The 21098-nt window shown below is 42.8% G+C and overlaps 1 protein-coding gene across 27 annotated transcripts in view; it reads left to right on the top strand.

Moving 5' to 3' along the window:
• The window catches only part of ARPP21 (cAMP regulated phosphoprotein 21), a 126458-nt gene extending 111670 nt beyond the window's left edge, over positions 1-14788 (top strand). For all 27 annotated transcript variants that reach the window (XM_072328816.1, XM_072328837.1, XM_072328835.1 and 24 more), the window contains 2 exons: positions 12584-12735; positions 13919-14788. In XM_072328816.1, the coding sequence (XP_072184917.1) occupies positions 12584-12735; positions 13919-14176 (410 nt within the window). In that variant the 3' untranslated portion in view covers positions 14177-14788. The remainder of the gene's footprint in view (positions 1-12583; positions 12736-13918) is intronic.
• Positions 14789-21098: the final 6310 nt, after the last annotated feature.

The raw sequence follows: 21098 nt of genomic DNA, 5'->3' as shown, positions 1-21098 counted from the left end.
CTGTGTTCTAAGACCAGTTCTCCAGCAGATGAGTCTCATTGTATCCTCTTCCTTGCCTTCCTGCCAGTACTGGCAGACCTCAGGCTCTGGGAATTCAGCCCTGCCCTTATTGATGCTGTCTGAAAAAATATCTTTTTTGTTGGCTCAAACCAGTGTTCTTCAGCCAACTGGAAATTTTGCAAAGCTCTGTATGCAATTCTTAACAATTTCAGTACCTAGAGGTCTCTCTGCATTATATATTATATTGAAGATCAGCTGTTTTTTTCCGTCGATTTTATCCAGAGCACGCATAGCACTTTTCAGCACTGCTGGACTGAAGAATGTCTCATGAAGAAGTCTCCCCGCAATACCTTATTCTACATATGGGAAAACTAATACACAGAAAGAAGTAATGCATTTGGAGTGTACTATATCGTAAGCAAGCAAAAAAGTTATCAATATTTATCATGTATGCAAGGAAAAAATCCTTGCTGCTGTCTCAGCTGCCTACCTCAACCACACACCCAGCTGTCATCAGTCTTTATGCTGAGCTGAAGACTCCATATTTGTTTGGTCTGTGCATTTCCCATAGCTCTGAATGTGTAGCATCAACCATGATTGCAGACCTTGCACAGAACTTCTCAGTGTTCGTGGCAGCTCTTTCGCAAAGATTTCTGAGAGCCAGCATCTCCCTGGTGAGGTCTACAGCAGACAGAGCACAGATATTCCAGAGACTTCTATACACAACATGTGTTATGCTCCCCTTTTTTGGCTAATGAAATTAAGTCTTGCATACATACAGTTGCAGATACCTTAAGAGGAGATGCAGGGCTCAGAACTGATCCCGTGGGTTTCACAGACCTAGTCTAGATAAGGTTCTTTTGCTTGACAGATCAGCCTTCTAAAGCTGGTTGGGTTAACCAAAATATCCTTTCGCAGTGATAACCCCAAACCAGCTCCAGCAGTTGTCTGCCTGTTTCCCAAGCACCGCTGTCAGCCTCTTGGCCAACTCAATAGTCAGTCTCAGGAATGAGTACAGAAACCAGAAAGTCTCCTCTGAAGCCACCTTCCTCTTTTCTCTGCCTTTTCATTCTCTCCTGTTCGCCTTGGACGAAGATTCCTTCCATTGCCTATGAACAATTAAACTGTTCCATTTCTTGTTTTAATTCAAGCAAAGATTTTGAAGTCTTAGAAATTGGTAGGGTTGTATTAGGAATGTCAGAAGGGAATGTTTTTTAGTTTTTCAGGTATTTTTCGCTTCAGTTCTTACTTACTCCCTCCTCCCTTTCCAGATGAGTAGTGTGACCGTGAGTGAAGCTAACTAGGCATGGGGGTGACTACATCCACAGATCTTGCTGTTCATCTCCATTCAAGACAAAGGTTTAGGTGTGAGATACAGCCTAGTTTTAGTGGAAAGATTGATATCGAGATCATGTGCATGTCTTCTGTCTTGTACTTCAAAGGTGTAAAGACAGTGGAAATGGAAGATCTCAATGGTAACAACTGCTTTATTAGCATACAATCCCTAGCCCAATTCCCTTATCACCTATTTGAATTAACAAGAAAACCAAGAAAATTGGACTAGGATCTATTAGTAAATTAAGAGGAGTTTGCTTGCTCTGTAAGGATGTCTGGAAACACTCTGCTTGTGCCACACGTGTCTTACTCTTCCCTGGCTGCTATTTATTTTACAGTTTGCTAGTATCTCTTGGTACGTAGCCAATGCTATTTTGTAGAACTGAATTTATTGCAGTGGGACTTCCTTTCCCTTCTACTGATTTCACCTGTCTGGTCAAGTTTCTCAGAAGCTGTTTAAAAGATGCTGGTAATATACTGTGAATAATATACTGTGAATCCCAGTATTTCTCATATAGGAGATTTCCTCCATCAGGAAGCTGAGTTCCCTGGCCTCAGTCCAGAAGCCTGTAAATCATAGCTCTGAAATAGAAAAATCCACTCACATGTTTAGAAGTTAAGCAAATGCTGAAGGGATCTGCTGTACAGAGGCCAGAGTAATCACCATGTTGCAGGTGAATGTTCCCATTACAGTGCAAAGTCAGTTAAAGTCGACCTAACCTCAGTAGTCTTCGGTTTATGTTCTGCATGTGTGCACTAAGAAGAGATGCGATCTTTGCAGTTGGACCCATATGGGCAAACATATGCTCCATCAAAGTTGTGTTGGCTTCAGTATCATCCTTGCATCTGTTCGCATCTATCTGGGGGGATGCAACCCACAACTTGCTGTGCCCTTATGGTATAGGTAAACAAACAGCTCCCAATTCTAAGTGATGTGATGCATTAAACTAAACATGTGTGCAGAAGCAGTGGGGATCAGCAGTACCTGAGTGCAGCTCTGAGCACTTGTGCTTGTTAAAGCAGGTGAGTGTACTGAGATTTTCTGGTGCATTTTCTGGGAGAGCTTAGTGCAGTTCTACTGGGCATTCAGATTGCAGTCTCTAGCTGCCTCATCTATTCTAGAATGAACAATCTTCAGTGCAAAGACTGCAGCTATTCCTTGAAGTTTTCATAGCTGGCATGGTGGAAATGCCAGACTTATGTTTATAGATATTCCACCAATACTAATACAGTGTTGTTGATTAGGAAATGGGCAGTCAAGAGTTTGCTTATTTGGGGGCAATCCGGAAAATCAGACTGATGTAATGCAGGGATTAACCTTCTGAAATTGATTGAATTTGTGTGCTGACAGCTTGCATGGATGTATAAGACTTTTTTTCAAGTCTATTTCTGCTGATTTTGTACTTAGGGCCGTATCTCATACTGCTTGGGTAGCTTGCAGTCTCATCACATGCAGCTCTTAAGGACTTGCTAACAAAAGCAGTGGATAGGCAGTTGTGAATAATTGTTAGACTACGGGCAGAAATTGCTTAGTATAACAGAATACTACCACAGAAAGGCATACGTTTCGGACATATCACATAGCATACTGCTCATCTCATGAGCTGTGCTGCTTGCAACATGCTCTGTGTTCCAAGGCTCAAACCATCAGCATGGAGAACAGCTGTGCTCAGTCAATTCCAGTAGCCCAGCTGATGTCTGTGACTCAGACATTTGTTATCTTCCTCTATCTTGGACAATGTCAGTCATATCTGCAGATGGTCTTAGCTGGAAATACAGCTGTGAGCCTGGTGTCCTTAGAAAGGCCAGGACTGTTCCACACCATAAAGAAAGTGATCATATTGACACTTGACTTGGGTGAAGAAACCATTCAGCTGCAATCAGATAAGGAAAGATCTCTCCAGTGGACTGTCTGAAAGGATATTACTCAACTGTTTTCATTATACATACAGACTGTCCTGGGCAGCCCTGTGCTGAATGCTGTATCACACAGTCTGGAGCTGCCACATGCCCTGCATCCCACTGCTAACACAGGTGGTTAGGTAAGCTACAGGGCTTGCAGCACAAGAGCTACTACTATTCAACACGCTTCTAGCTCTCTGTTCAGTCTGTTTCCACTGATACCTATATATGTGTGTGTGCATATGTGTACGTACATACCAAGAGTTAAGTTGCTGCCTGTGTTTTTTCAATAAGAGTTTGAATGCATACCAAGTATAAGTTCATACCAAATACAGTGTTAGTATAGTTCATGGTACGCTTCTTTTCCTTCCATTTCGCTGTAAGTCTTAGCTTCAAAGAAAGTTCAGCTCTTCTGTGAGAATATGTAAACACTTTATCTCTGTAAGCAGCAAATCCAGACTGCAATGTTATGTACTCATTCTACAGGAAGACCCTCTGTAACATATTGTTGGCAAGGGCATCCCTCTACATCTCATGGCTTCAACGTGAAGCAAGAACTTCAGCATGGCATGTGCCAAAGGAATCTAGCTATTAATATGAAGGGAATTTTACATTGGCATTAGCTGTAAGTAGTTATTTGCTGTGCCTGAGTTCTATATTTGCTACTGAAAAGTCCTTTGAAGAGAAAGTGCAGCAAACCTCACCCATTCAACAACCTGTGAGCGCAGTTTAGAGCTGTGACTAGATTTGCATGTACTTTGTTTTTTAGACAGCAGAGCTCTTAAGAGCAATCCAGAAACTCCACAGTGATCTGTTGGCCTGCCCACGAGTGCGTTAATTAATGTCAGTGGGGTTGGCATGCGGGGGCTGAGAGCGGGAGAGTTGAACTTGGCTTTTCCACAGCGCTCTTCAAGACCTCCCTGATGCCACCACGCCACACAATAGCCCTCAGCGCGTGCCTTCCGTGCCTTGGCTGCTCTGGGATGAGGAGGCCTCACCCCTCTCAGAGTGCTGCTCTCTGGGCCCTGCAGTAACTATGCTGCAGGCACTGGGCTGGCTTTGGATATCTGCCGTTGCTTATCATGCTAACCAAAGGGAAGCCCTTTCCAAATCCGTCTCCCAAAGGCTGTCCTTGCACGTGACTGAGTACTTAGTTCAGCAGTATAAAATACTTTCTTCCTCTCTCTCGCTCTCACCTGTGTCATTGGCTGGCTTAGTGACTTCTTTTTTTTCTCTCCAGTAAAATTCAGAAGCCTCAGATTACCAAAACAGCTGCACATGCTGTGTCTGGGTTAATGCATTTAAGTCAGGCTCTGAGCTGCGCTGAGTGCCAGGATCCTGGATCAGCTGCTTCACCAGAATTATGCTGCTGTAATGGAGCCCTGCATTACTCTGTTGCAATTATTTTGGCTTGCAGCTGGCTCTTCCCTCTATATTTTTACTGAAGTGAGATAAAAAGGATTTTGTCTTAAAAATAGAACTTTCTTTTCTGAATCTCACTGAAGCTTTGAGTTGCAAAACCGTGTCTGATAGAGGCACCCATTCATTTATCTTCAGATTTATCTTCAGGAAGGAGAGTGAACCATTTTTCTAATAGATTTTGAAAAACAGGAACTAAAGGGCCTTAAACGTAAAATAGAAGGATAAATGAAAAGAGAATAAAGTAAGTCATGTAATAACATGGTTTTAGGTTCTGCAAGAACAGGTTTATTTTCAGCATCAAGCCACTTAGCAGTAGCAAGTTGTGCTTAAAGCTGTCCCTGTAATTTAGAAATCCTTTGTGTAGAGAAGTGAAAGAATAGATCAAGATTTTAAACTGTTTCCCCAGCCTTGAATCTCCTGTATTTGTATCCTTTCTAGCTACTTTTGATGCTTGTTAATATACATTTCTTGTCACAAACCAGCTCTCGGGTTATCCAGCTGATAGTGAAAAGTAAACTGAACGCAATCATTTATCTTTGAACTGTTCAACTGTGCCCTTCTTCGTGTTCTTGTTAATAATGCCAGGTCTCCTAGGAGTGCTCTCACGCAATTTTATCACATAAGCTTTTCGTTTGACCTTACCTGCTGTTCCCCTGGAACGCGGGGGAGGAAAAAAGCCCAAATGCCAGCCTGCCTTAATTAAAATTTTAGTCTCAGAAGATGTTACAGTCTGTGATTTCATTAGGTATATAATGACAGTGTTTAATCATACCTCTTATTTGTCTGGGCTTTTTTACATGCGGAGTTTTAAAACAAATCTTTTCAGGTGTGGAAGAGTAACTGGTGGTTACTGATGATGCAGGTATGCATCCTTAAGTCATTCATAAAAACTTCTTTCACTATATCCATGGTTTTGCATCTGTGCTCAAAAGACAGCTGCTTGAATAGTGGAATGGAAGGGTCTAAGTAACAGCTTGGTGTGCCTTGTGAAACCATTCTCCATGAGACAGAGAGCACGCATATAAATAGGGTTTTTTTTTAAGTTGATGCTATTCCTTGTCTCCAGCAGTTAGAGCCTGGCTTCTTAGGAAAAGGGTGAAAGAAAATGTAATGGATGTTTCTTTGGTGCTGACATGTAAGAAGCTCAAAGTATCACAGGTATGCGGTGTTACTTTCATCACTTCACACTGGCATAATCTAGATCACCATATCAGGAGGCCTTCTTCCAGCAAGATGGGGCCATTTGTTTTACACTGTTACTATTCTGGAAGAAAAGGCTATGCACAAAGCACTCTCAGATCTGGTACGAATGTACCTCATTCCAGTTTATGTAGGACAAGCAGAGTTAAAAATAGACTTGTGAGGCCCTGATCTCAATCGTTTGTACTGGGTGGGGGGGTTGCTTAGCTTTGGGATGTGCTATTCCTCTGATCTTTGCATTATATTAGCAGCTGGGAAGTTTCCTATGTTGTTTGTGGTGTCTGCAGCAGTGCATGAAACCGTACTTCAGATGCTCCGTGCTTTGGGTTTCTTCCAGCCTCTGAGGTTGCACAACAAGATTTCACATAGCTCTGTGAGAAAGAATAAATGGTGAAGACAAGGATGGGAGGTTCAGCAGATAAGACAGGCCCTGCTCTACCAGCTGGATATAACTACCCAACGGGGGATTTCAGAGTTGTTACGCACAACAGAATTTCTTTTGTGTACGGGTATTTTCATCAGCAGTTTTAAGCAAATCCTACAAATGGGTCGTTCTGAAATAATGCAAAATTGCAGCCAACTTCCACATTTTATTTCTTCTTCTTCTGAAAGTGAAAGAGCTTTAATACTGTGTTTTGCACTGCTGACTTTGTGGAACAGAGACTTTTGCCAGCCAGATGAAAAGCAGGGGAACAAGCTGTCTTCTAACCAATGCTTTTCTTCCTTCTATTATGATAATAAAGTCTTACTGTCTTTTATCTCTGATGCATACATCTTGCTGAGTTCTATAATGCAGCTGGATGTGATCCATTTTCTGTGGGTCCTCCAGCAACGATTCTGTTAATCGGGTTCGGGAAGCAGGAAGGTGCTCTTAGCAAAGCTAAGGCCAATTTAGGAACCAGGGAGCTGCAATTCTGGCAGCAATTGTGTACTGAGAAAGGAAATTCAAAATCCTGCTGTTTTATAACCCTGGCTCTTCACTTCAGGCAGAGGTGCTCTTGTTTTTCCTTTGTGTATGTATGAAAACAAAACAATTGCATGGTCTAATGTTTTGAGGGGAAGGGAATAGATTTTTAGTGTTAAGCTACTGTGTATTTGTCCTTCCAGCTCACACGGCATCCAGCTTACACCCATAAATTATCTGAAATGTCTTCAAGGGGAGCACAAAGCCCAACTATCTTACTAGCTGAAGACATTTTTATGTGTAGTGCAGAGAGAAAGCAGACACAGTAGGAATGGATTGATCCACCGCAGCAGATATGGCTTACAGCCCGTCTTTCAGATCCAAGCTGAAGCAACAGTGCTGTATACAAAGTGGTTTTGATTCCAGCTGCACAAGATGCAGTTCAGATCCTCAGACTTATGCAGAAAATGACACACCAGTAGGGAGATGTTAAATAGCATGGCTTCTGTGGGAGACTTCCGAACTGCAGACACTTAAGGGTGGTGAGGCTGAAGTCCAACTCAGCTTAATTGTACAGCAACGTTTTCAGCAAGACTTTCTTGCTAGTTTCTACTTGTGTGAAACTAGTCAAATACTGACCAACTGCACAGTGGAACAAATGAAATGATTTCCTCAGCAGACATGGAAATGTAACACTTAGTGCAGATGTGAGAAACCAGGCTGAGCACAGTGCGCTAGAGCCAGCAATGTTTGGGGAGGTTTTGTAGGTGGTCATTTTGTATTCGTGTGGGAGGTGAACATCTGGTTGCAATACAGATGCGAGGCAAAGAACATCAGCAGGAGGTACCAACAAAAGCACATAGAACACAGGGTTTTGTTCTAGCTGGTTGAAATCCGTCGCATCACATTCCTTCTTTCAGTTGTGCTGGGAAGGGACTTCGGCACGCATGTCCCATGGCTTGGCCAACTGGCCTGAACACAAGTAAGGGCAGAGCAGAGCTCACTTCTCTCACTCTGCTCTCTTTCCTTCTATTTTACAGGTAGCAGTTAGGGACTGTTGAACAATCAAAGGGTTCTTGGTATTAAGACAGCATTTGTTCTTGCCAAACTGCTTGCTTCAGTTTTGCTTTCTTCCAGCTTTGCAAGTAGCGGTAGAATTCCCGTCTGCAACACCAGGGGGCCCGGGTTCGAATCCCCTCTGTGGAGCAGGGGGTAGAAGTGCCGCTCTGCTACACAGAGGGCTCGAATCCCGGGAGTTGGACTCGATGATCTCTAAGGTCCCTTCCAACTCGCACAATACTATGATACTATGATATGATACTTTGGGACGGACCAACTCAGATCATCTGGCAAACAGGCGAGTAGCCAAAACTTGCTGCTGTGGTCATGACTGGATTGTAGTTTTATGAAGACAGATTTTCTTCTCTGGCTAGTAACGTTAAGTTTCTGTGACTATTGGGCATAAACTGCATCCCACTCACACCTGATTTTAATATTGAAAGATAATTATAGCCTGGCAACATTGTGGAAATTGATACTGATTGGATTCAGCCTGAGAAACTTGGAGAGCCACTACTTCAATGGTGGGGAGCAATCTAAAGTAGGCCAGAAATATTCATTCAGTAGCCACCTTATGCATGTGAGTTCTCTGCATGTGGTGTCAACTTGGTGGCGGTGCTGGTATGGGATTAAAGGAAAAAGATGGAGGAATGGGAATCCATGTCACACATGTGAGTTTGCCCAGGTTGCTGCAGTGTTTTGCAGAAGTACACACCTTTTGGTTTTGTCTTGGGTTTGCTGGTGACCACAGCTTGGCTTCTTGAAGAACTGAAGGAAGCAGATGAGCTTTCAGAACACTTCACACCAAAACCGCTGCAAATTTATGTGCTTGCATCAGTTGGGTTTAGATGCAAGATGTTGTTAGAGGCCAGTGGTGAGAGCAGAGTAAGATTTGTGGTTCAGGGAGTCGTGCCAGGCAAAATTCTCATCATCCAAAGTGCTGATTGCTCTTTACCTGGAGTGCTGATGTATAAAGCTATCTTGCTAATGTATGCTTCAAATCTGAAAGGAGTGGATGTGCTGTTCACGAAGGACATGTGCTGAGGCCAGCAGAGCACCCAGCCTGTTATAATTACAGCTCTGGGTGATGGTACTGGCAGGGGTGCGAGACCGCTGCATTTTCTCTTCTAAGCTCCATAGCCTCATTAAGAAATTAAAACATTTGTGGGTGTTTCATGTAGTGTTTCTCCCTCTGGGAGGTCTCAGCTAGCTGATTGTCAGCATGGTGATGCAGGCTATAAAGGTTCAGAGCATTACCTTGATGATATGTCGGCCTCTTCCATTTAGACTGAAATCCAAGGCTCGTTTTTCCTCTGAGGCGTTCATTGAAATTCTGAGCACGATTTGTTCCTCTGGTTGTTTAACAATGTCTCTCATGTTTGCCCTGATTTAAAAAAATCCTCCTTTGTAGCGGAGATAACATAGAGCAGGATGATATAATTGCAGTAAAGAGGCCCTGGAGCTCACAGTAATAGGACGGTTCATCTGATGTGTACTGCCATTAGAAAATAACCCACGTATGGGTGTTCTCAGGGGACAGTAAAGAGGCTTTTAAGGATTACACTTTATGTAGTATGAAAGCTAACGAGCAAAAGAGCAAGTATGAAGAAAACTTACTGCAGAAAGCCTGGTGCCATTTCCTGTTTTCACCCGTTTCCTGATACCTGTGTAGCTCCGAAATGCCCATCTCTGCCCAGCAATGCACAGCTTTCCCTCCTGAGCCTTTTGAGAACACTGTATTCTTTTCATTTCATTAAAACAAACAGCATGTCAAGAGCATCGCAGAGCCGAATTCCAGATTGAAACTACTGTGTGTGTAGAAAGGAAATAGTGTTGGGGAAATAGCAGTCTGACAGTCTGTGCCTTCAAAAAATAGGTGGTTTGCTAGAATGATAGAGTTTCACAAGCAATGCTGAAAGGCTGGGATATTGAGGCTATCAGGAATGAGGAGTCTCACTTCTCCCATCTCCATTCTTTCCCTGGGCTGCGTGTGAAAGCATACAAAATGGAAGAGTCAGAACTGCCCAGTTTTGGCTGCAGAGGTGGAAAATTCAGAACACCTGTTTTCTGATACTAACAGCTTCTTGTACAAATGGATTGCCATGTAACGTGCCAGTCCTTTCCTCTCACTTTTGTGCAGGTACGGAAGCCAACCAGCAACCTTAAACATCCCATACATGATACATGATTCAAGGGAGCTGTGGTCCTTTTGGACCACAGAAGTGACAATTTCCTGTAAAGGCAAATAGTCAGGACACTCGAACCTTTGTAACACTTTTTGCCTTCTTGCACCTAAACTGCATAGTGGTTATACCATCATCTGGAGCACCTCTCCTGCAATGAAAGGTTGAGGGAGTTGGGACTGTTTAGCTTGGAGAAGAGAAGGCTCAGGAGAGACCTCACTGCAGTCTTCCAGTACTTGAAAGGATCTTATAAGCAGGAAGGGGGCTGACTTTATACACAGGTAGATAGTGATAGGACAAGGGGGAATGGATTTAAACTGAAAGAGGGGAGGCTTAGATCAGGTGTTAGGAAGAAATTCTTCACTCAGAGGGTGGTAAGGCACTGGCACAGGCTGCCCAGAGAACTTGTGGATGCCCCATCTCTGGAGGCATTCAAGGCCAGGATGGATGGGTTCCTCAGGTGTCTATCTAGTAGTTGACAACCCATTCCACAGCAGGGGGGTTGGAACTAGGTGATCTTTGAGATCCCTTCCAACCCAAGCTATTCTGTGATTCTATGATCTACTGAGCAGTGTTTGCTGATACAGAGAAGGATTTTGTCAATACATTTTGGCGGGGCAAAAGTGCATGTTATTCTAACAACCCTGTTAGATAACACCTATGTGTTTAGCATGAGGGTGGCACCTCCCTCTTTTCATAACTTATTATGAATACGAGCTCATGGCATGACTGGGCAATAAGTTAATCCTATTGGTGAATATGGAGCACAACGCTGAGGTGAAGAGACAACTATCAGCAGCAGCCTGATTAAAATAATGGTAATGCAATTGCCATGAGAGCTGACTGATGTTGACCCCAGTGGTATCTGTCTGTTGAACACCCGTCACTACCGTGTCAGTGTATCGTGGTCCAGAGCCCAGATTCAGTGTTTGGTGGCATTCCTCAGCTTAGCATCACTTGGTCTTTGGTCCACCATCAGTCCATCGGTCATTGCTGCATCAGCAGCTTGATTTGACAAATGCCACTGATAAGAAATGAATCGTCTTTTGAGGCTTCCACCATAGCTGGTATAAAGGAGCAGAAGGCGACTTGCAGTTTATTATTGCTTCATAAGCCTTCTGTAAACTCAGTTACAGCATTTCTGGTGTTGGTAGTTTTTGCGACTGAAAAATATGCTGACTCTGTGTTTGCGTGCAGGAAAAGAGCAAATTTGAATGTATAATAATCTGCTGCATTTGGGAGACGTTTGTCTCTGTGTTCCAGCCAAGTTCATCACTTGTGGAATTGATTTTTGTTGGTATTATTTTGCTTGGCTGACATTAATCTCAGATCTATGGAAAAGACATCCCTAATGCCCCAAAATGATCAGAGATCCCCTGCATTTCTCAAGCGTCAGGAAAGGTTTGGAAGGAGAACTGTCAGCTCTCAATAGACTGGCAGAAACAGAGCCATAAGTTACTTTATTTTTCTTACATAATGAAGAAATACTCAGGTGATGATTTCCGATTCGTTGAGCGTATCAAACCATATACTTGATTCATGAATATAAATTGAGCAGACGCAAGGCACATTTTTCATATCAAAATAACACAGCATTGCTGCTCCTGATAGTTCTTCTTTGACTGAAATATGCTTATTCTGAAAACGTTGCTACAGAGTTGATAGCGCACGGCATAGCTACACGTTAATAATATGAGTGCTGAAGGCCGAATACGACTCGAGGAGGTATTATTCACAGATCCATAATGACCGTGGTTGGCTGTATTTTTCAAGGACAGGATCCTTCCACATCATCTTGTCCTTTTCCACCTTTTTTTGCAAGATCCCTCATCTCTAACCACTACCCTCCTCCAGTAAGCTCACTCTCATCCAGCAAGTCTGGGTTGTGTTGCTGCCACATTGTTTCCCATCCACGTTCATGCCTCATTAGCAGATTTGCCCTATGGAACTTTCGGGCTTTGCCCATTTCTCAGTCTTATAGGAGCTGTCCCGCAGAAAGCCAGCCATGTTGCAGTGCCTTTGAACGTAGATCAACTTGGGGCTGGAGCAGAAGCACCAAAATTTCATCCCTGAGCAGGTACTTCTGGATTCCTCTTGTGCCAAATAAGAAATGAGTAGGATGGAATACGACACTTATGTCATACCTGCTCCAGTTGTACAGGAAACCTTGCAGAGGGGAGCTGTTGAGTATGTAGGTGCTGTTCTTGATTAAATAAACCATCTCTGTATACAGCATGCTAGTGGAGCATTGCAAGGAAAGTAAGAGAAAGGGAGGGTGCTCTCTGAGGCACAAATCTGAAGATAAGAAATGTGGCCTGAAGGAAAGCTGCCAGGTAAGACGGTGATGGCCAAGTGCTGGTGTCCTTGAAATCGATGGGGAGTGGCCTCAGAGGAAGAAGCTGGCAGCCAGTGGTACCCTGTGTCTTCGTTGGGCTTTAAATTGCATCCTGACATCACATGTCCCTCAGGGTGGCCTCTCCCCTCCTGCAGGGATGCAGGATGTTCACCGTGACTGAGAATGGTTTTAATTGTGTCCCTAAAAGTGACAGCGTACATGAAGGTGGCTTTCTTCTTGCAGGTTACCAGCCTGTCCTGCCGAACCAGCAGCAAGGGTTCCAGGGCCTCATGGGAATGCAGCAGCCTCCCCAAAGCCAGAGCCTGATGAATAATCAACAGGGAAACCAGGTGCAAGGCATGATGGTGCAGTATCCAGCCATGTCGTCTTATCAGGTATCACAAGCTGCAAAGACTGCTTTTTTATTCCTTCGGAGAGTGTGTAATTGAATTAAGTTTTCGTGTCACGGAATGGTCTTTATTACTTCATTAGGGAAGCGTGTGGCAGGAGGTCTCCAGATAAATGCCCTTTTAAGTCAAATTGGTTTCTCTGCTTCCTGTTTATGTATTCTTAGTACTTTCGATTTTCATTGTGAATTGGGAATACATTAAATGAACTATTTATTACAGCCTGCAGTGCGGGTGAAACTTCACAAAGCATGAAGGAATCATGCTACTTCTTGTGCCAGAAATGAACTCAAGAAATAAGAGACAGAAACACTGTTCTCCTTTCTGCTTTTTTTTTCCCCTCTGCCAGTGCAGTATTGCTTTCTATAATCAAATTGAGGGCTTTGCCTGATCCAGTTAAAAATCACTCATCTGTGAAGACTGTTGCCAGTGTCTTAAGAGAGAGGATCTTACCCTGCCTTCTGAAACATCCTGTAGCCAGAGAGAGATTTGTTTATTGGAGTTAGGAAGGATGTGGCTTGTGTCGTACTGAATCCACAGATTACCCAGACATCTGCCTTATACCTGGGTTCTGTGAGTTATGACAAGAGCCTGTAAGGATGCCTACAGAGTGGCTGGTGCTTATGTTTCCTGGCAATCCCTCTGGAAAGTTATAAAACTTGATGATGTTAATCCATTTCCATAGACTGATAAAGCATCCATTCACCTCTTCCATCAGCTTCCCTGAAAACACCACGTCAACCCAACTGGAAACGGAAGAATTGCTTATGACTGTATTTTTCCCCTTATGTATGTCTTCAGATTTAATATACAGAAAACATGTTTTAAAGGCGATGAACAGGCTAAAGGCCTACACATAATAGCCTAGGTACATTATCTAATAGCCTAGGTATATTAGGGTTGAGTCTTCTGTTTGCACTGGTGCAGGCAATTCACCCTCAGCCATATCATGGCAGTGCCACTTGATAGTATCGAGGGGCTCAGTGATTTCTCTTTAACGCATCTCTAATCTACAGGAAGGCCTCAGGGTTCAGAACTGTTCTGAGCAGAAGAAAAGGACATACTTTGTCTGAGCGTGTTGTATACCTAAATACAGATAGAAGGAAGATTCAAATACGTAGGACCTACTTGAATTTCTGTACTTTCAACCTGTTTTTCTCCTCCTGTCTAGGTGCCAATGACCCAGGGTTCTCAAGGACTGCCACAACAATCATATCAACAACCAATCATGCTACCTAATCAATCAGGTCAAGGAACACTTACAGCCACTGGAATGCCTGTTTACTGTAATGTCATACCTCCTGCCCCACAGAACAACCTACGGTTGATTGCCCCACACTGCCCCTCCAATAACGTTCCAGTTATTTCTGCCAGCTGCAGGACAAACTGTGCGAGCATTAACAATGCAGGGTGGCAGGTCAAGTACTGACGCTGTGGCCTAGCGTGGATGTACAAGGATAGCGGTGCATTATCTGACAAATAATCTCATGGCCTTCAAATGAAGAGGAACACAAAGAGAATGATCAGTTGAGGACATAAGTACTGACTACGCTCAAGTGATTCGCTGCTGGAAAAACAAAAAACCTGTAAAAAAAAAAAAAAAGATAAAATAAAATAAAATTTTGAAAAAAAAAATAAAATAATGTTTGCTGGTTAATGGTGCATATTTTTGTCATGTCTGCTAGGTTTGCCTTTATAGCTTAGCTAGTGACATGAATTCATTGAGGTAAGATTTTTTCCTACCACTGAACACCACTGTGTAGATTGTAATATCCCTGATTCGGATTAGTTTTGTACTTTGTGTTGAGTTTGTGAAGCTAAAAGTATTTAAAAAACAAACAAAAAAAAAAATATAATAAAATCACATTGTACCAAAGCTGTAACGGAGATGATTAAAAAAATAATGAAAACAAGAGTTACTGAATGGAAGGAATAATTTATATACACTATAGAGTTTTTTTTATGGATATATACTGTATTGTAGTGTTTAATCACAATAAAGCTATTTGACCTCATGGAGAAAGGTCATCTTTCTACCACCTGCTTGGTCTCCTCTCTGTTTCTGAGTGAGTGATCTTCCCTTTGGTTTCTCTATTGTCTTGTTTTAGGTGAGGCTAAGGGGAAAATTAGGCTTCATGGGTTTGTGGGAGTCTGGGGAAAAGGCTGAGTGTCTTAATATACAGCACCATAACTGCAAAGGCTGCTTAGAAACCTGAGTGTAGATACTCAGAGGTGCCAGATTATCTTAAACTACATTTGTGCATTTCCAATCCCCAGCTCCACTGATGTGCTACATGATTTGCTACAGCTGCTACCTCACAGTTCAACCTCAGGAGGTTGAACACAAAGCACAGATGTCCAGCAGACCTCCTATGCTGGCTGTGGGAAGTCAATTGCTGCTGGTACAGCAGCCACGGGGCCCAGCACGTCTTCCATAGAGATACAATCCCAGTCACTGCTGCTGTAGCTATAAAGATATTTGAAACAAAAGGATGACTGCCCATGAATCTGATCCATCATATTCAAGTAGTGGGGATGAAATATATATTTGGGGTTTTGGCTCTTAAATCACACAGAACAGTTGTTTTCCAGGAAGTCAGATTTTTGTTAAAGTTTTTGCGGTGTTTCTCGTTACATTTATGTTCACCCAAGTTCCCAGCTTGTTTTGATCAATTATTCTGCATTCATAAATGCTGCATGGAGTTCCTCAGACTGCTTCAGCGATGAGAACATTTGAGTTGCAAAACGTGTTTACCAGACAAGCATCTGTTGTTTCTCTCACTTAAGCTGCTTTCAGATCAGTTCTGAACACCTTGAAGACAGATAGCAGTTGTGCATCCCAGAGTTATGCACACATATCATGAGAAAGCCTGAGATTCTTCTGTGTGTATGTGTTTAAGAGCTGTTTGGATGTGGTGCTCAGGGATATGATTTAGCAGAGGGTTGTTAGACTTAAGGTACTATGGTTAGGCTGTGGTTGGATTTGATCTTTGAGTTCTTTTCCAACCTGGGTAATTCTATGATTCTATGATTCTATGCTCATGATGATGACAGGTACCAATGCCCTTGGCCATTGCTAATCTGAATGTGAAGCAGCTTTGTTTTTTCCTTACACGCTTCGGCTGTGGAAGCGCGAACTACAAAAGTTATAACCCACATTTGGAACAAATATTTTTCATATGATAAACACATTTTTCAGGGATGTTTGTTGTAAGTCTGTCTTAGAGTGTGGGACTTCTATTGGGACGCAGTCCTGTGACACAGTAAAAAAGCGGAACACTGATTTTCATGTACAGTAATCACAATTCATTTGCTGAGGGACAGACGGGAACAAGAGCAGGTAGGTAAACACAACTCACTCTTCAATTAGAGTGAATTTGAATTTTCCCTGTGACCCAGAACTCTCATTTCAGACACCCTGCATCATGTGGCTTATTTGCTTTTTAACCTTTTAAACGCCATCGAGAGTTCTCTCCTAGTGTTCATGTAATGACACATAATTGGATTTGTTGCTGCCAAAAGAGTGACTGCAGAATGAACGGCTGTCCTTTCCTGTCAGGGCTGGAGTCCAGCAGGAGGAACAACCAGTGACCTTGTGCAGGACAGGTTGAGCTGGTGGGGAGGGTAAGCAAACTACTGTATGAGGTGTCTGGAGTGAAGAGACCCCTTAGTAACCACTGTGTTGAAATCTTGTTTCTTCTCCGAAGCGTTACTCTAACCCAGTCGATCTTCATCAAGAGAACTGAATTAATTGCCTGGTAAAAACCACCTCCCCTCAGCATCATCCATCAATGGGCTGTAGATCCACATGATGGCAATAGGGAAGGGAGTCAAAAAGCAAAGCCTGGGAATCCTGCTTCTGTTAAAACACAAATTTCCTCTCAGGCCATTCTGTTGGTCATGTCCCTTTAGCAAACAGCATATCCCGTGACTGACCAGTGCTGTGAATTCCCATCTCTCTCTGCTTATTCAGTGAGAGGCTCACATAAAATACGCATACAGCTGTTGGAGCAGGGATCGTTCAGGCCTCCTGCAGGAGCATCCACCTGCAGAGCCAGGAACCTTTCTGCTGAAGGGTGGCTTTGATTTACGATATAAATGGAACAGCTTCAGGAGGAGGTCACAGCCCCCACCCCAACACGGCCTACATGCCATGATTGTCTCACTCTCCAAAGAGTTTGAGTCTCTTTAGGCATAACAGGAAAACCAAATTTGATCTCCCTCAGCTATGAAAAATGCCCTAATTATTAAGGTATCATATCCATGGGGGATACATCTCACATGATGGTGCACTTCTGCTTTACTTTGGAAGGATTCATAATTGAAGAATTACAAATTAATTCTGCTTCCATATCAAGTCAAGTACAAAGAATTAACCTCTCGTTGAATTTTTTTATACCATAAAATCATTTTCTAAGCTTTTTCTAAGTTTTTTCTTTGTTACTGAAAATACCGGATTGCTTAGCAGCTTTCTGCTATTAAACTAGAAACATTTCAGTATTCAGCCACCGACAGAAGGTGAGGAGGGGAAAAATGAAAGCGACTTATACACAGATGTAACCAAAATGCTGCGTATTTGCTTTGTAGCCATGTTTTGCTTTCCCCTTCTTGTTTAGATTTTGGAGCCGATGGAAAGTTTTTCTGTGGCCCAGTATATATTTTGTCAATGGTTTTGTTGTTGTTTTAAGTGTTTAACTCCATGCGAGCAGCTTCTCATACTCAGAGAAGACTGCATAAGTTACTCCAGCAGCAAGGAAAGGCACAGGGAGACAGCAGTATGCTGAGAGCATCCCACTCTGCACCGTTAGCTACTTTGTAGCATGGCAACACATGCTGGCACTACCATTGGGTGCTTGAATGCAATTTCTCCATCAGCATTCCTGACAGCAATGCATAATGCTCACTGATCAGTGTTGTTTCAGCCCTCCTGTCTGCAAAGCTGTTGAACTGTGGCATGTGGTGCCCCTCCAGGGTTAAGTGCATTAAACCAGAATCCTCCCTTAATACTGCCATGAGCTCTGTGGGTGCTGCCAGACAGGTACCTGTGACTAAAAGAGTTTTGAGTCAAACAATATCCTGAGTTGGAAATGACCCACAAAGATCACCGAGTCCAACTCCTGGCTCCACACAGGACCACCCAAAATCCAAATCCTATGTCTGAGAGCAAATGATGCTTGAACTCCAGCAGCTTGGGGTTGTGCCCACTGCCCTCTCCCAATACACGGACAAGAGAAAATAAGAGGAATAAAATGCTTAGTAAAACAGAAGTTTCCAAAACAAACAAAGCACCTTTATTTTTTTCTTTCTTTTTTTTTTTTTTTTCTTTTCTCACGGAACATACAGACAACCTATTCCACTGCTTCCTGTGGGATGTTAGGTTTGGCTTCAGGTATGGGGGGACAAGGTCAGAGAAGGAAGCTGTACTGAAGGCTGCTAGATGCAGAGAACCTGTGTACATCACATAGAGGCAGGTAATAGCTTAAAGAAATGTCACATAATTGCCCTATTCTTAAACCCTTCTCCAGATGCTGTTACAGATGATTGGTGATGAGCCTGACTAGATACAGCACTTCTCTAAAGCAATGCTCATCTTTCAATGCTTAATAAATGAATCAAAAAGCATTGATATCATCTTGCATCATGCTGGTAAGAAAACCTGTAAGAATCAGAAGGAGAAGGAAAGTCTAACATGAGCTTAATTTTCATCCCTGTGTTTAGTGTCAAATGCCTCTGACTGCAAGAATAGCCATTCCTGGCCTTATGCAGCATCTTGTTCTGCTGCTCGGAGACGGATGTAATGCCATGCTGAGGATATAATAAACCTTCCAGTGGGAAGTGCCTCATGATAGCTTTCCATCATCTTTCATTTCTTCTCTGTAGCATGTAATTGTTCATTAGCTTTGCAAAGAGTAATTATGTTTGAGCAACACTTTTGTGCTAAGAGGTTTTTCCTTCAGCTGATATTAATTGAAATACTTTTTCAGGTGACTTTATTTTTATATAATCTGTAATTTTAGGTCAAATGTCCTGGCTTTTCTGAGCGTCAGATATAGTTGCTACTAAGAGTGTTTTTCTTACGGTGTTTTGTAATTGACTTAACAGAGGATAATTGATGGAGGCATTGCATGATTAAACTGCTGCGGAGCGCCTGAGATGAGCTTTCAGGCTGAAGAACAGCAGGTGTTCTGGATAAACTCATGGATGGCTTGCTGGAAACCAAAGTCTTTTTTTCCCAGTTTTCATTGACAGAGATCAGCTGCAAGCCTGCTTGTTCTTCATGAAGCACTGAACCTTAGCTCATCCTTGTGTACCCAAGGAATAGTTTTAAGGGCTACGGATTTAGGGAAGCAAGTAGAAAAAAAAACAACTCTTTTATGTTGTGGGTGCAGTTTTACAAAAGACAGCTGTAAAAAGGAAATGTAAGCGCAGGACAATGTTACAGCAAAGATAAATGCTCCCCAGCTGAGAAATTATCTCCATTGAACTCTACTAAACAAATCTCTAGTGGAAAGCTTGAAAAGAGTCCCCTCAAAGAGCCCTGTGTATCCTGAGATAAAAAGCAGACTTCACAGTTGCTAAGCCTATATAGTTTTTTTGAGCCCTAAGGGTGAAATGTGGGTTTGAATCAAGGCCCTTACAGTAGCCAGGTTTAGCTTGCAAACCTACACCAGATCACCTCCACCATGATGAAGAACTACCTTTATCTTCCTGGGAAACAGACAGATATGAAATCCTTTGGCAATTTTGCTTGTAGCAACTGGCCTGGTCAGCACGATAGCGCGATCATGTGTATCGATAGCAGATGAGACTATAAATTTTGTATTTAACTCCCACTGACTTCAATCCCACTGGAATCAAATGTTATGTCACGGGGAGATGGATGGTGGGAGAAAAGGCCTTCTGTGTAGGCACGTGTGAGTAAAAATGTTTATAAAGATGAGAAAAGATTTTATTTGAAGCCTTTCAAATAAAAAACACAAAGAGTTACGAAATCTCCTGTAAACCGTGCTTCTGTTTCCCACATTCAGCTTTGCTGAGCCATTGGGGGAGTGATTTGGTAACGGGACACAGCGAAGGAGATTCTGTGGTCACGGTATAATCTTTTGATGTGTTAAATTTCATGCAGTTATTTGGACACCAAATTATCTAAGAATCAAGGAGAGAAAAAACAATTGACACTGAGATCAAATCTTAATTGGTAAATCTTGACAAATTCTGGCTCCAAGATAAAAAAAAAGTCTCATATCCACTAGTGGAGATTTCTATGGGAATTAACAAGAAATTATGTTCAGCACCACAGATGTCACCATTGGTTGTGAAGACCAAGGGATCAGATCTTGAAGTCTGCATATTTGTATGCATATATTTGTGTGCACATATTTGTATGGAAGTATTAGATATTTGTAAGGTTCTTAGAAACAGCATAGGTCAGAGTAATGAACACGTACCTGCTTGGCGCATTGCTGTAACAGTAAATGGAGCCCCACCACCACTCCTACTGGGAAGCCAAGAACCTCCCTGCCAAAAACCCCCAAGGAGATTCAGCTCCCAACTGCACTTAAGGAATGAAATTGCATGAAGTTCATGTGCAGCACCTGAACTACTCTCCTGTACATGCTGATGGCTGCTCTTTTCTGTTTCATCTGTGCAGATGAAAGGCTGAGCTGTGCAGCGTGCTGCAGTTCAGTGCTGCCTCAGGCACCCTCCGCCCTGCTTCCTACCAGGCGCATGACACCGCTGGGCATTACATCCCCAACACTATGGGGTTTGGTGCCTTTTTTGTTGGCACAGAGGTTGGAAGAGCACACATCACAGGGCTCGCTGCCTTCTTCTGCTGGGCTAAAATTATCAGCGCATGATTGGGAAATGGCAAAGCGGTACTCAGGTAAATGTGGACACCTGGATAAATCTGGAGCCTTCCTGCTGTCCTGGAGATGGAGAGGAGAAATAAAATGGTCTGTTTTAAGTATTTCATGTGCAGATTTTTATCTCCTCCGTCCATGTGGACAGAAAGCTTATAACTGGCATGTGGTGGAAGGAGTTACTGCTGATGTGCAAATAAAGATGTTGCAGACATCAGAGCTGTCACACTGCAGTGGAATGAGCTTTGGACATGAAGCATTCATACTGCACTGGAAAAATTTTGATCTAAGAGTTGTTCTATCATTTATTCATGTGCTTCTCTGCTCCCCTGGACAGGAGCTGTATTTTTTAAAGGCTGCCTCGTGCTACAGCAGATGTTCTGTGGTACAGAACTAGAAGCATCGCCTCTCCTTGCTGAAGAAATAATTGGGGTTTGGATCAAAGTATTATTTCCCCCCCCTCCCCCCCTTTCTTTTTGAGTGTGAAGG

This window comes from Excalfactoria chinensis, chromosome 2, assembly GCF_039878825.1.
Source record: "Excalfactoria chinensis isolate bCotChi1 chromosome 2, bCotChi1.hap2, whole genome shotgun sequence".
NCBI lineage: Eukaryota > Metazoa > Chordata > Aves > Galliformes > Phasianidae > Excalfactoria > Excalfactoria chinensis.
Note: the sequence above shows the minus strand (reverse complement) of the source record. Positions and strands in the feature narration are given on the sequence as shown.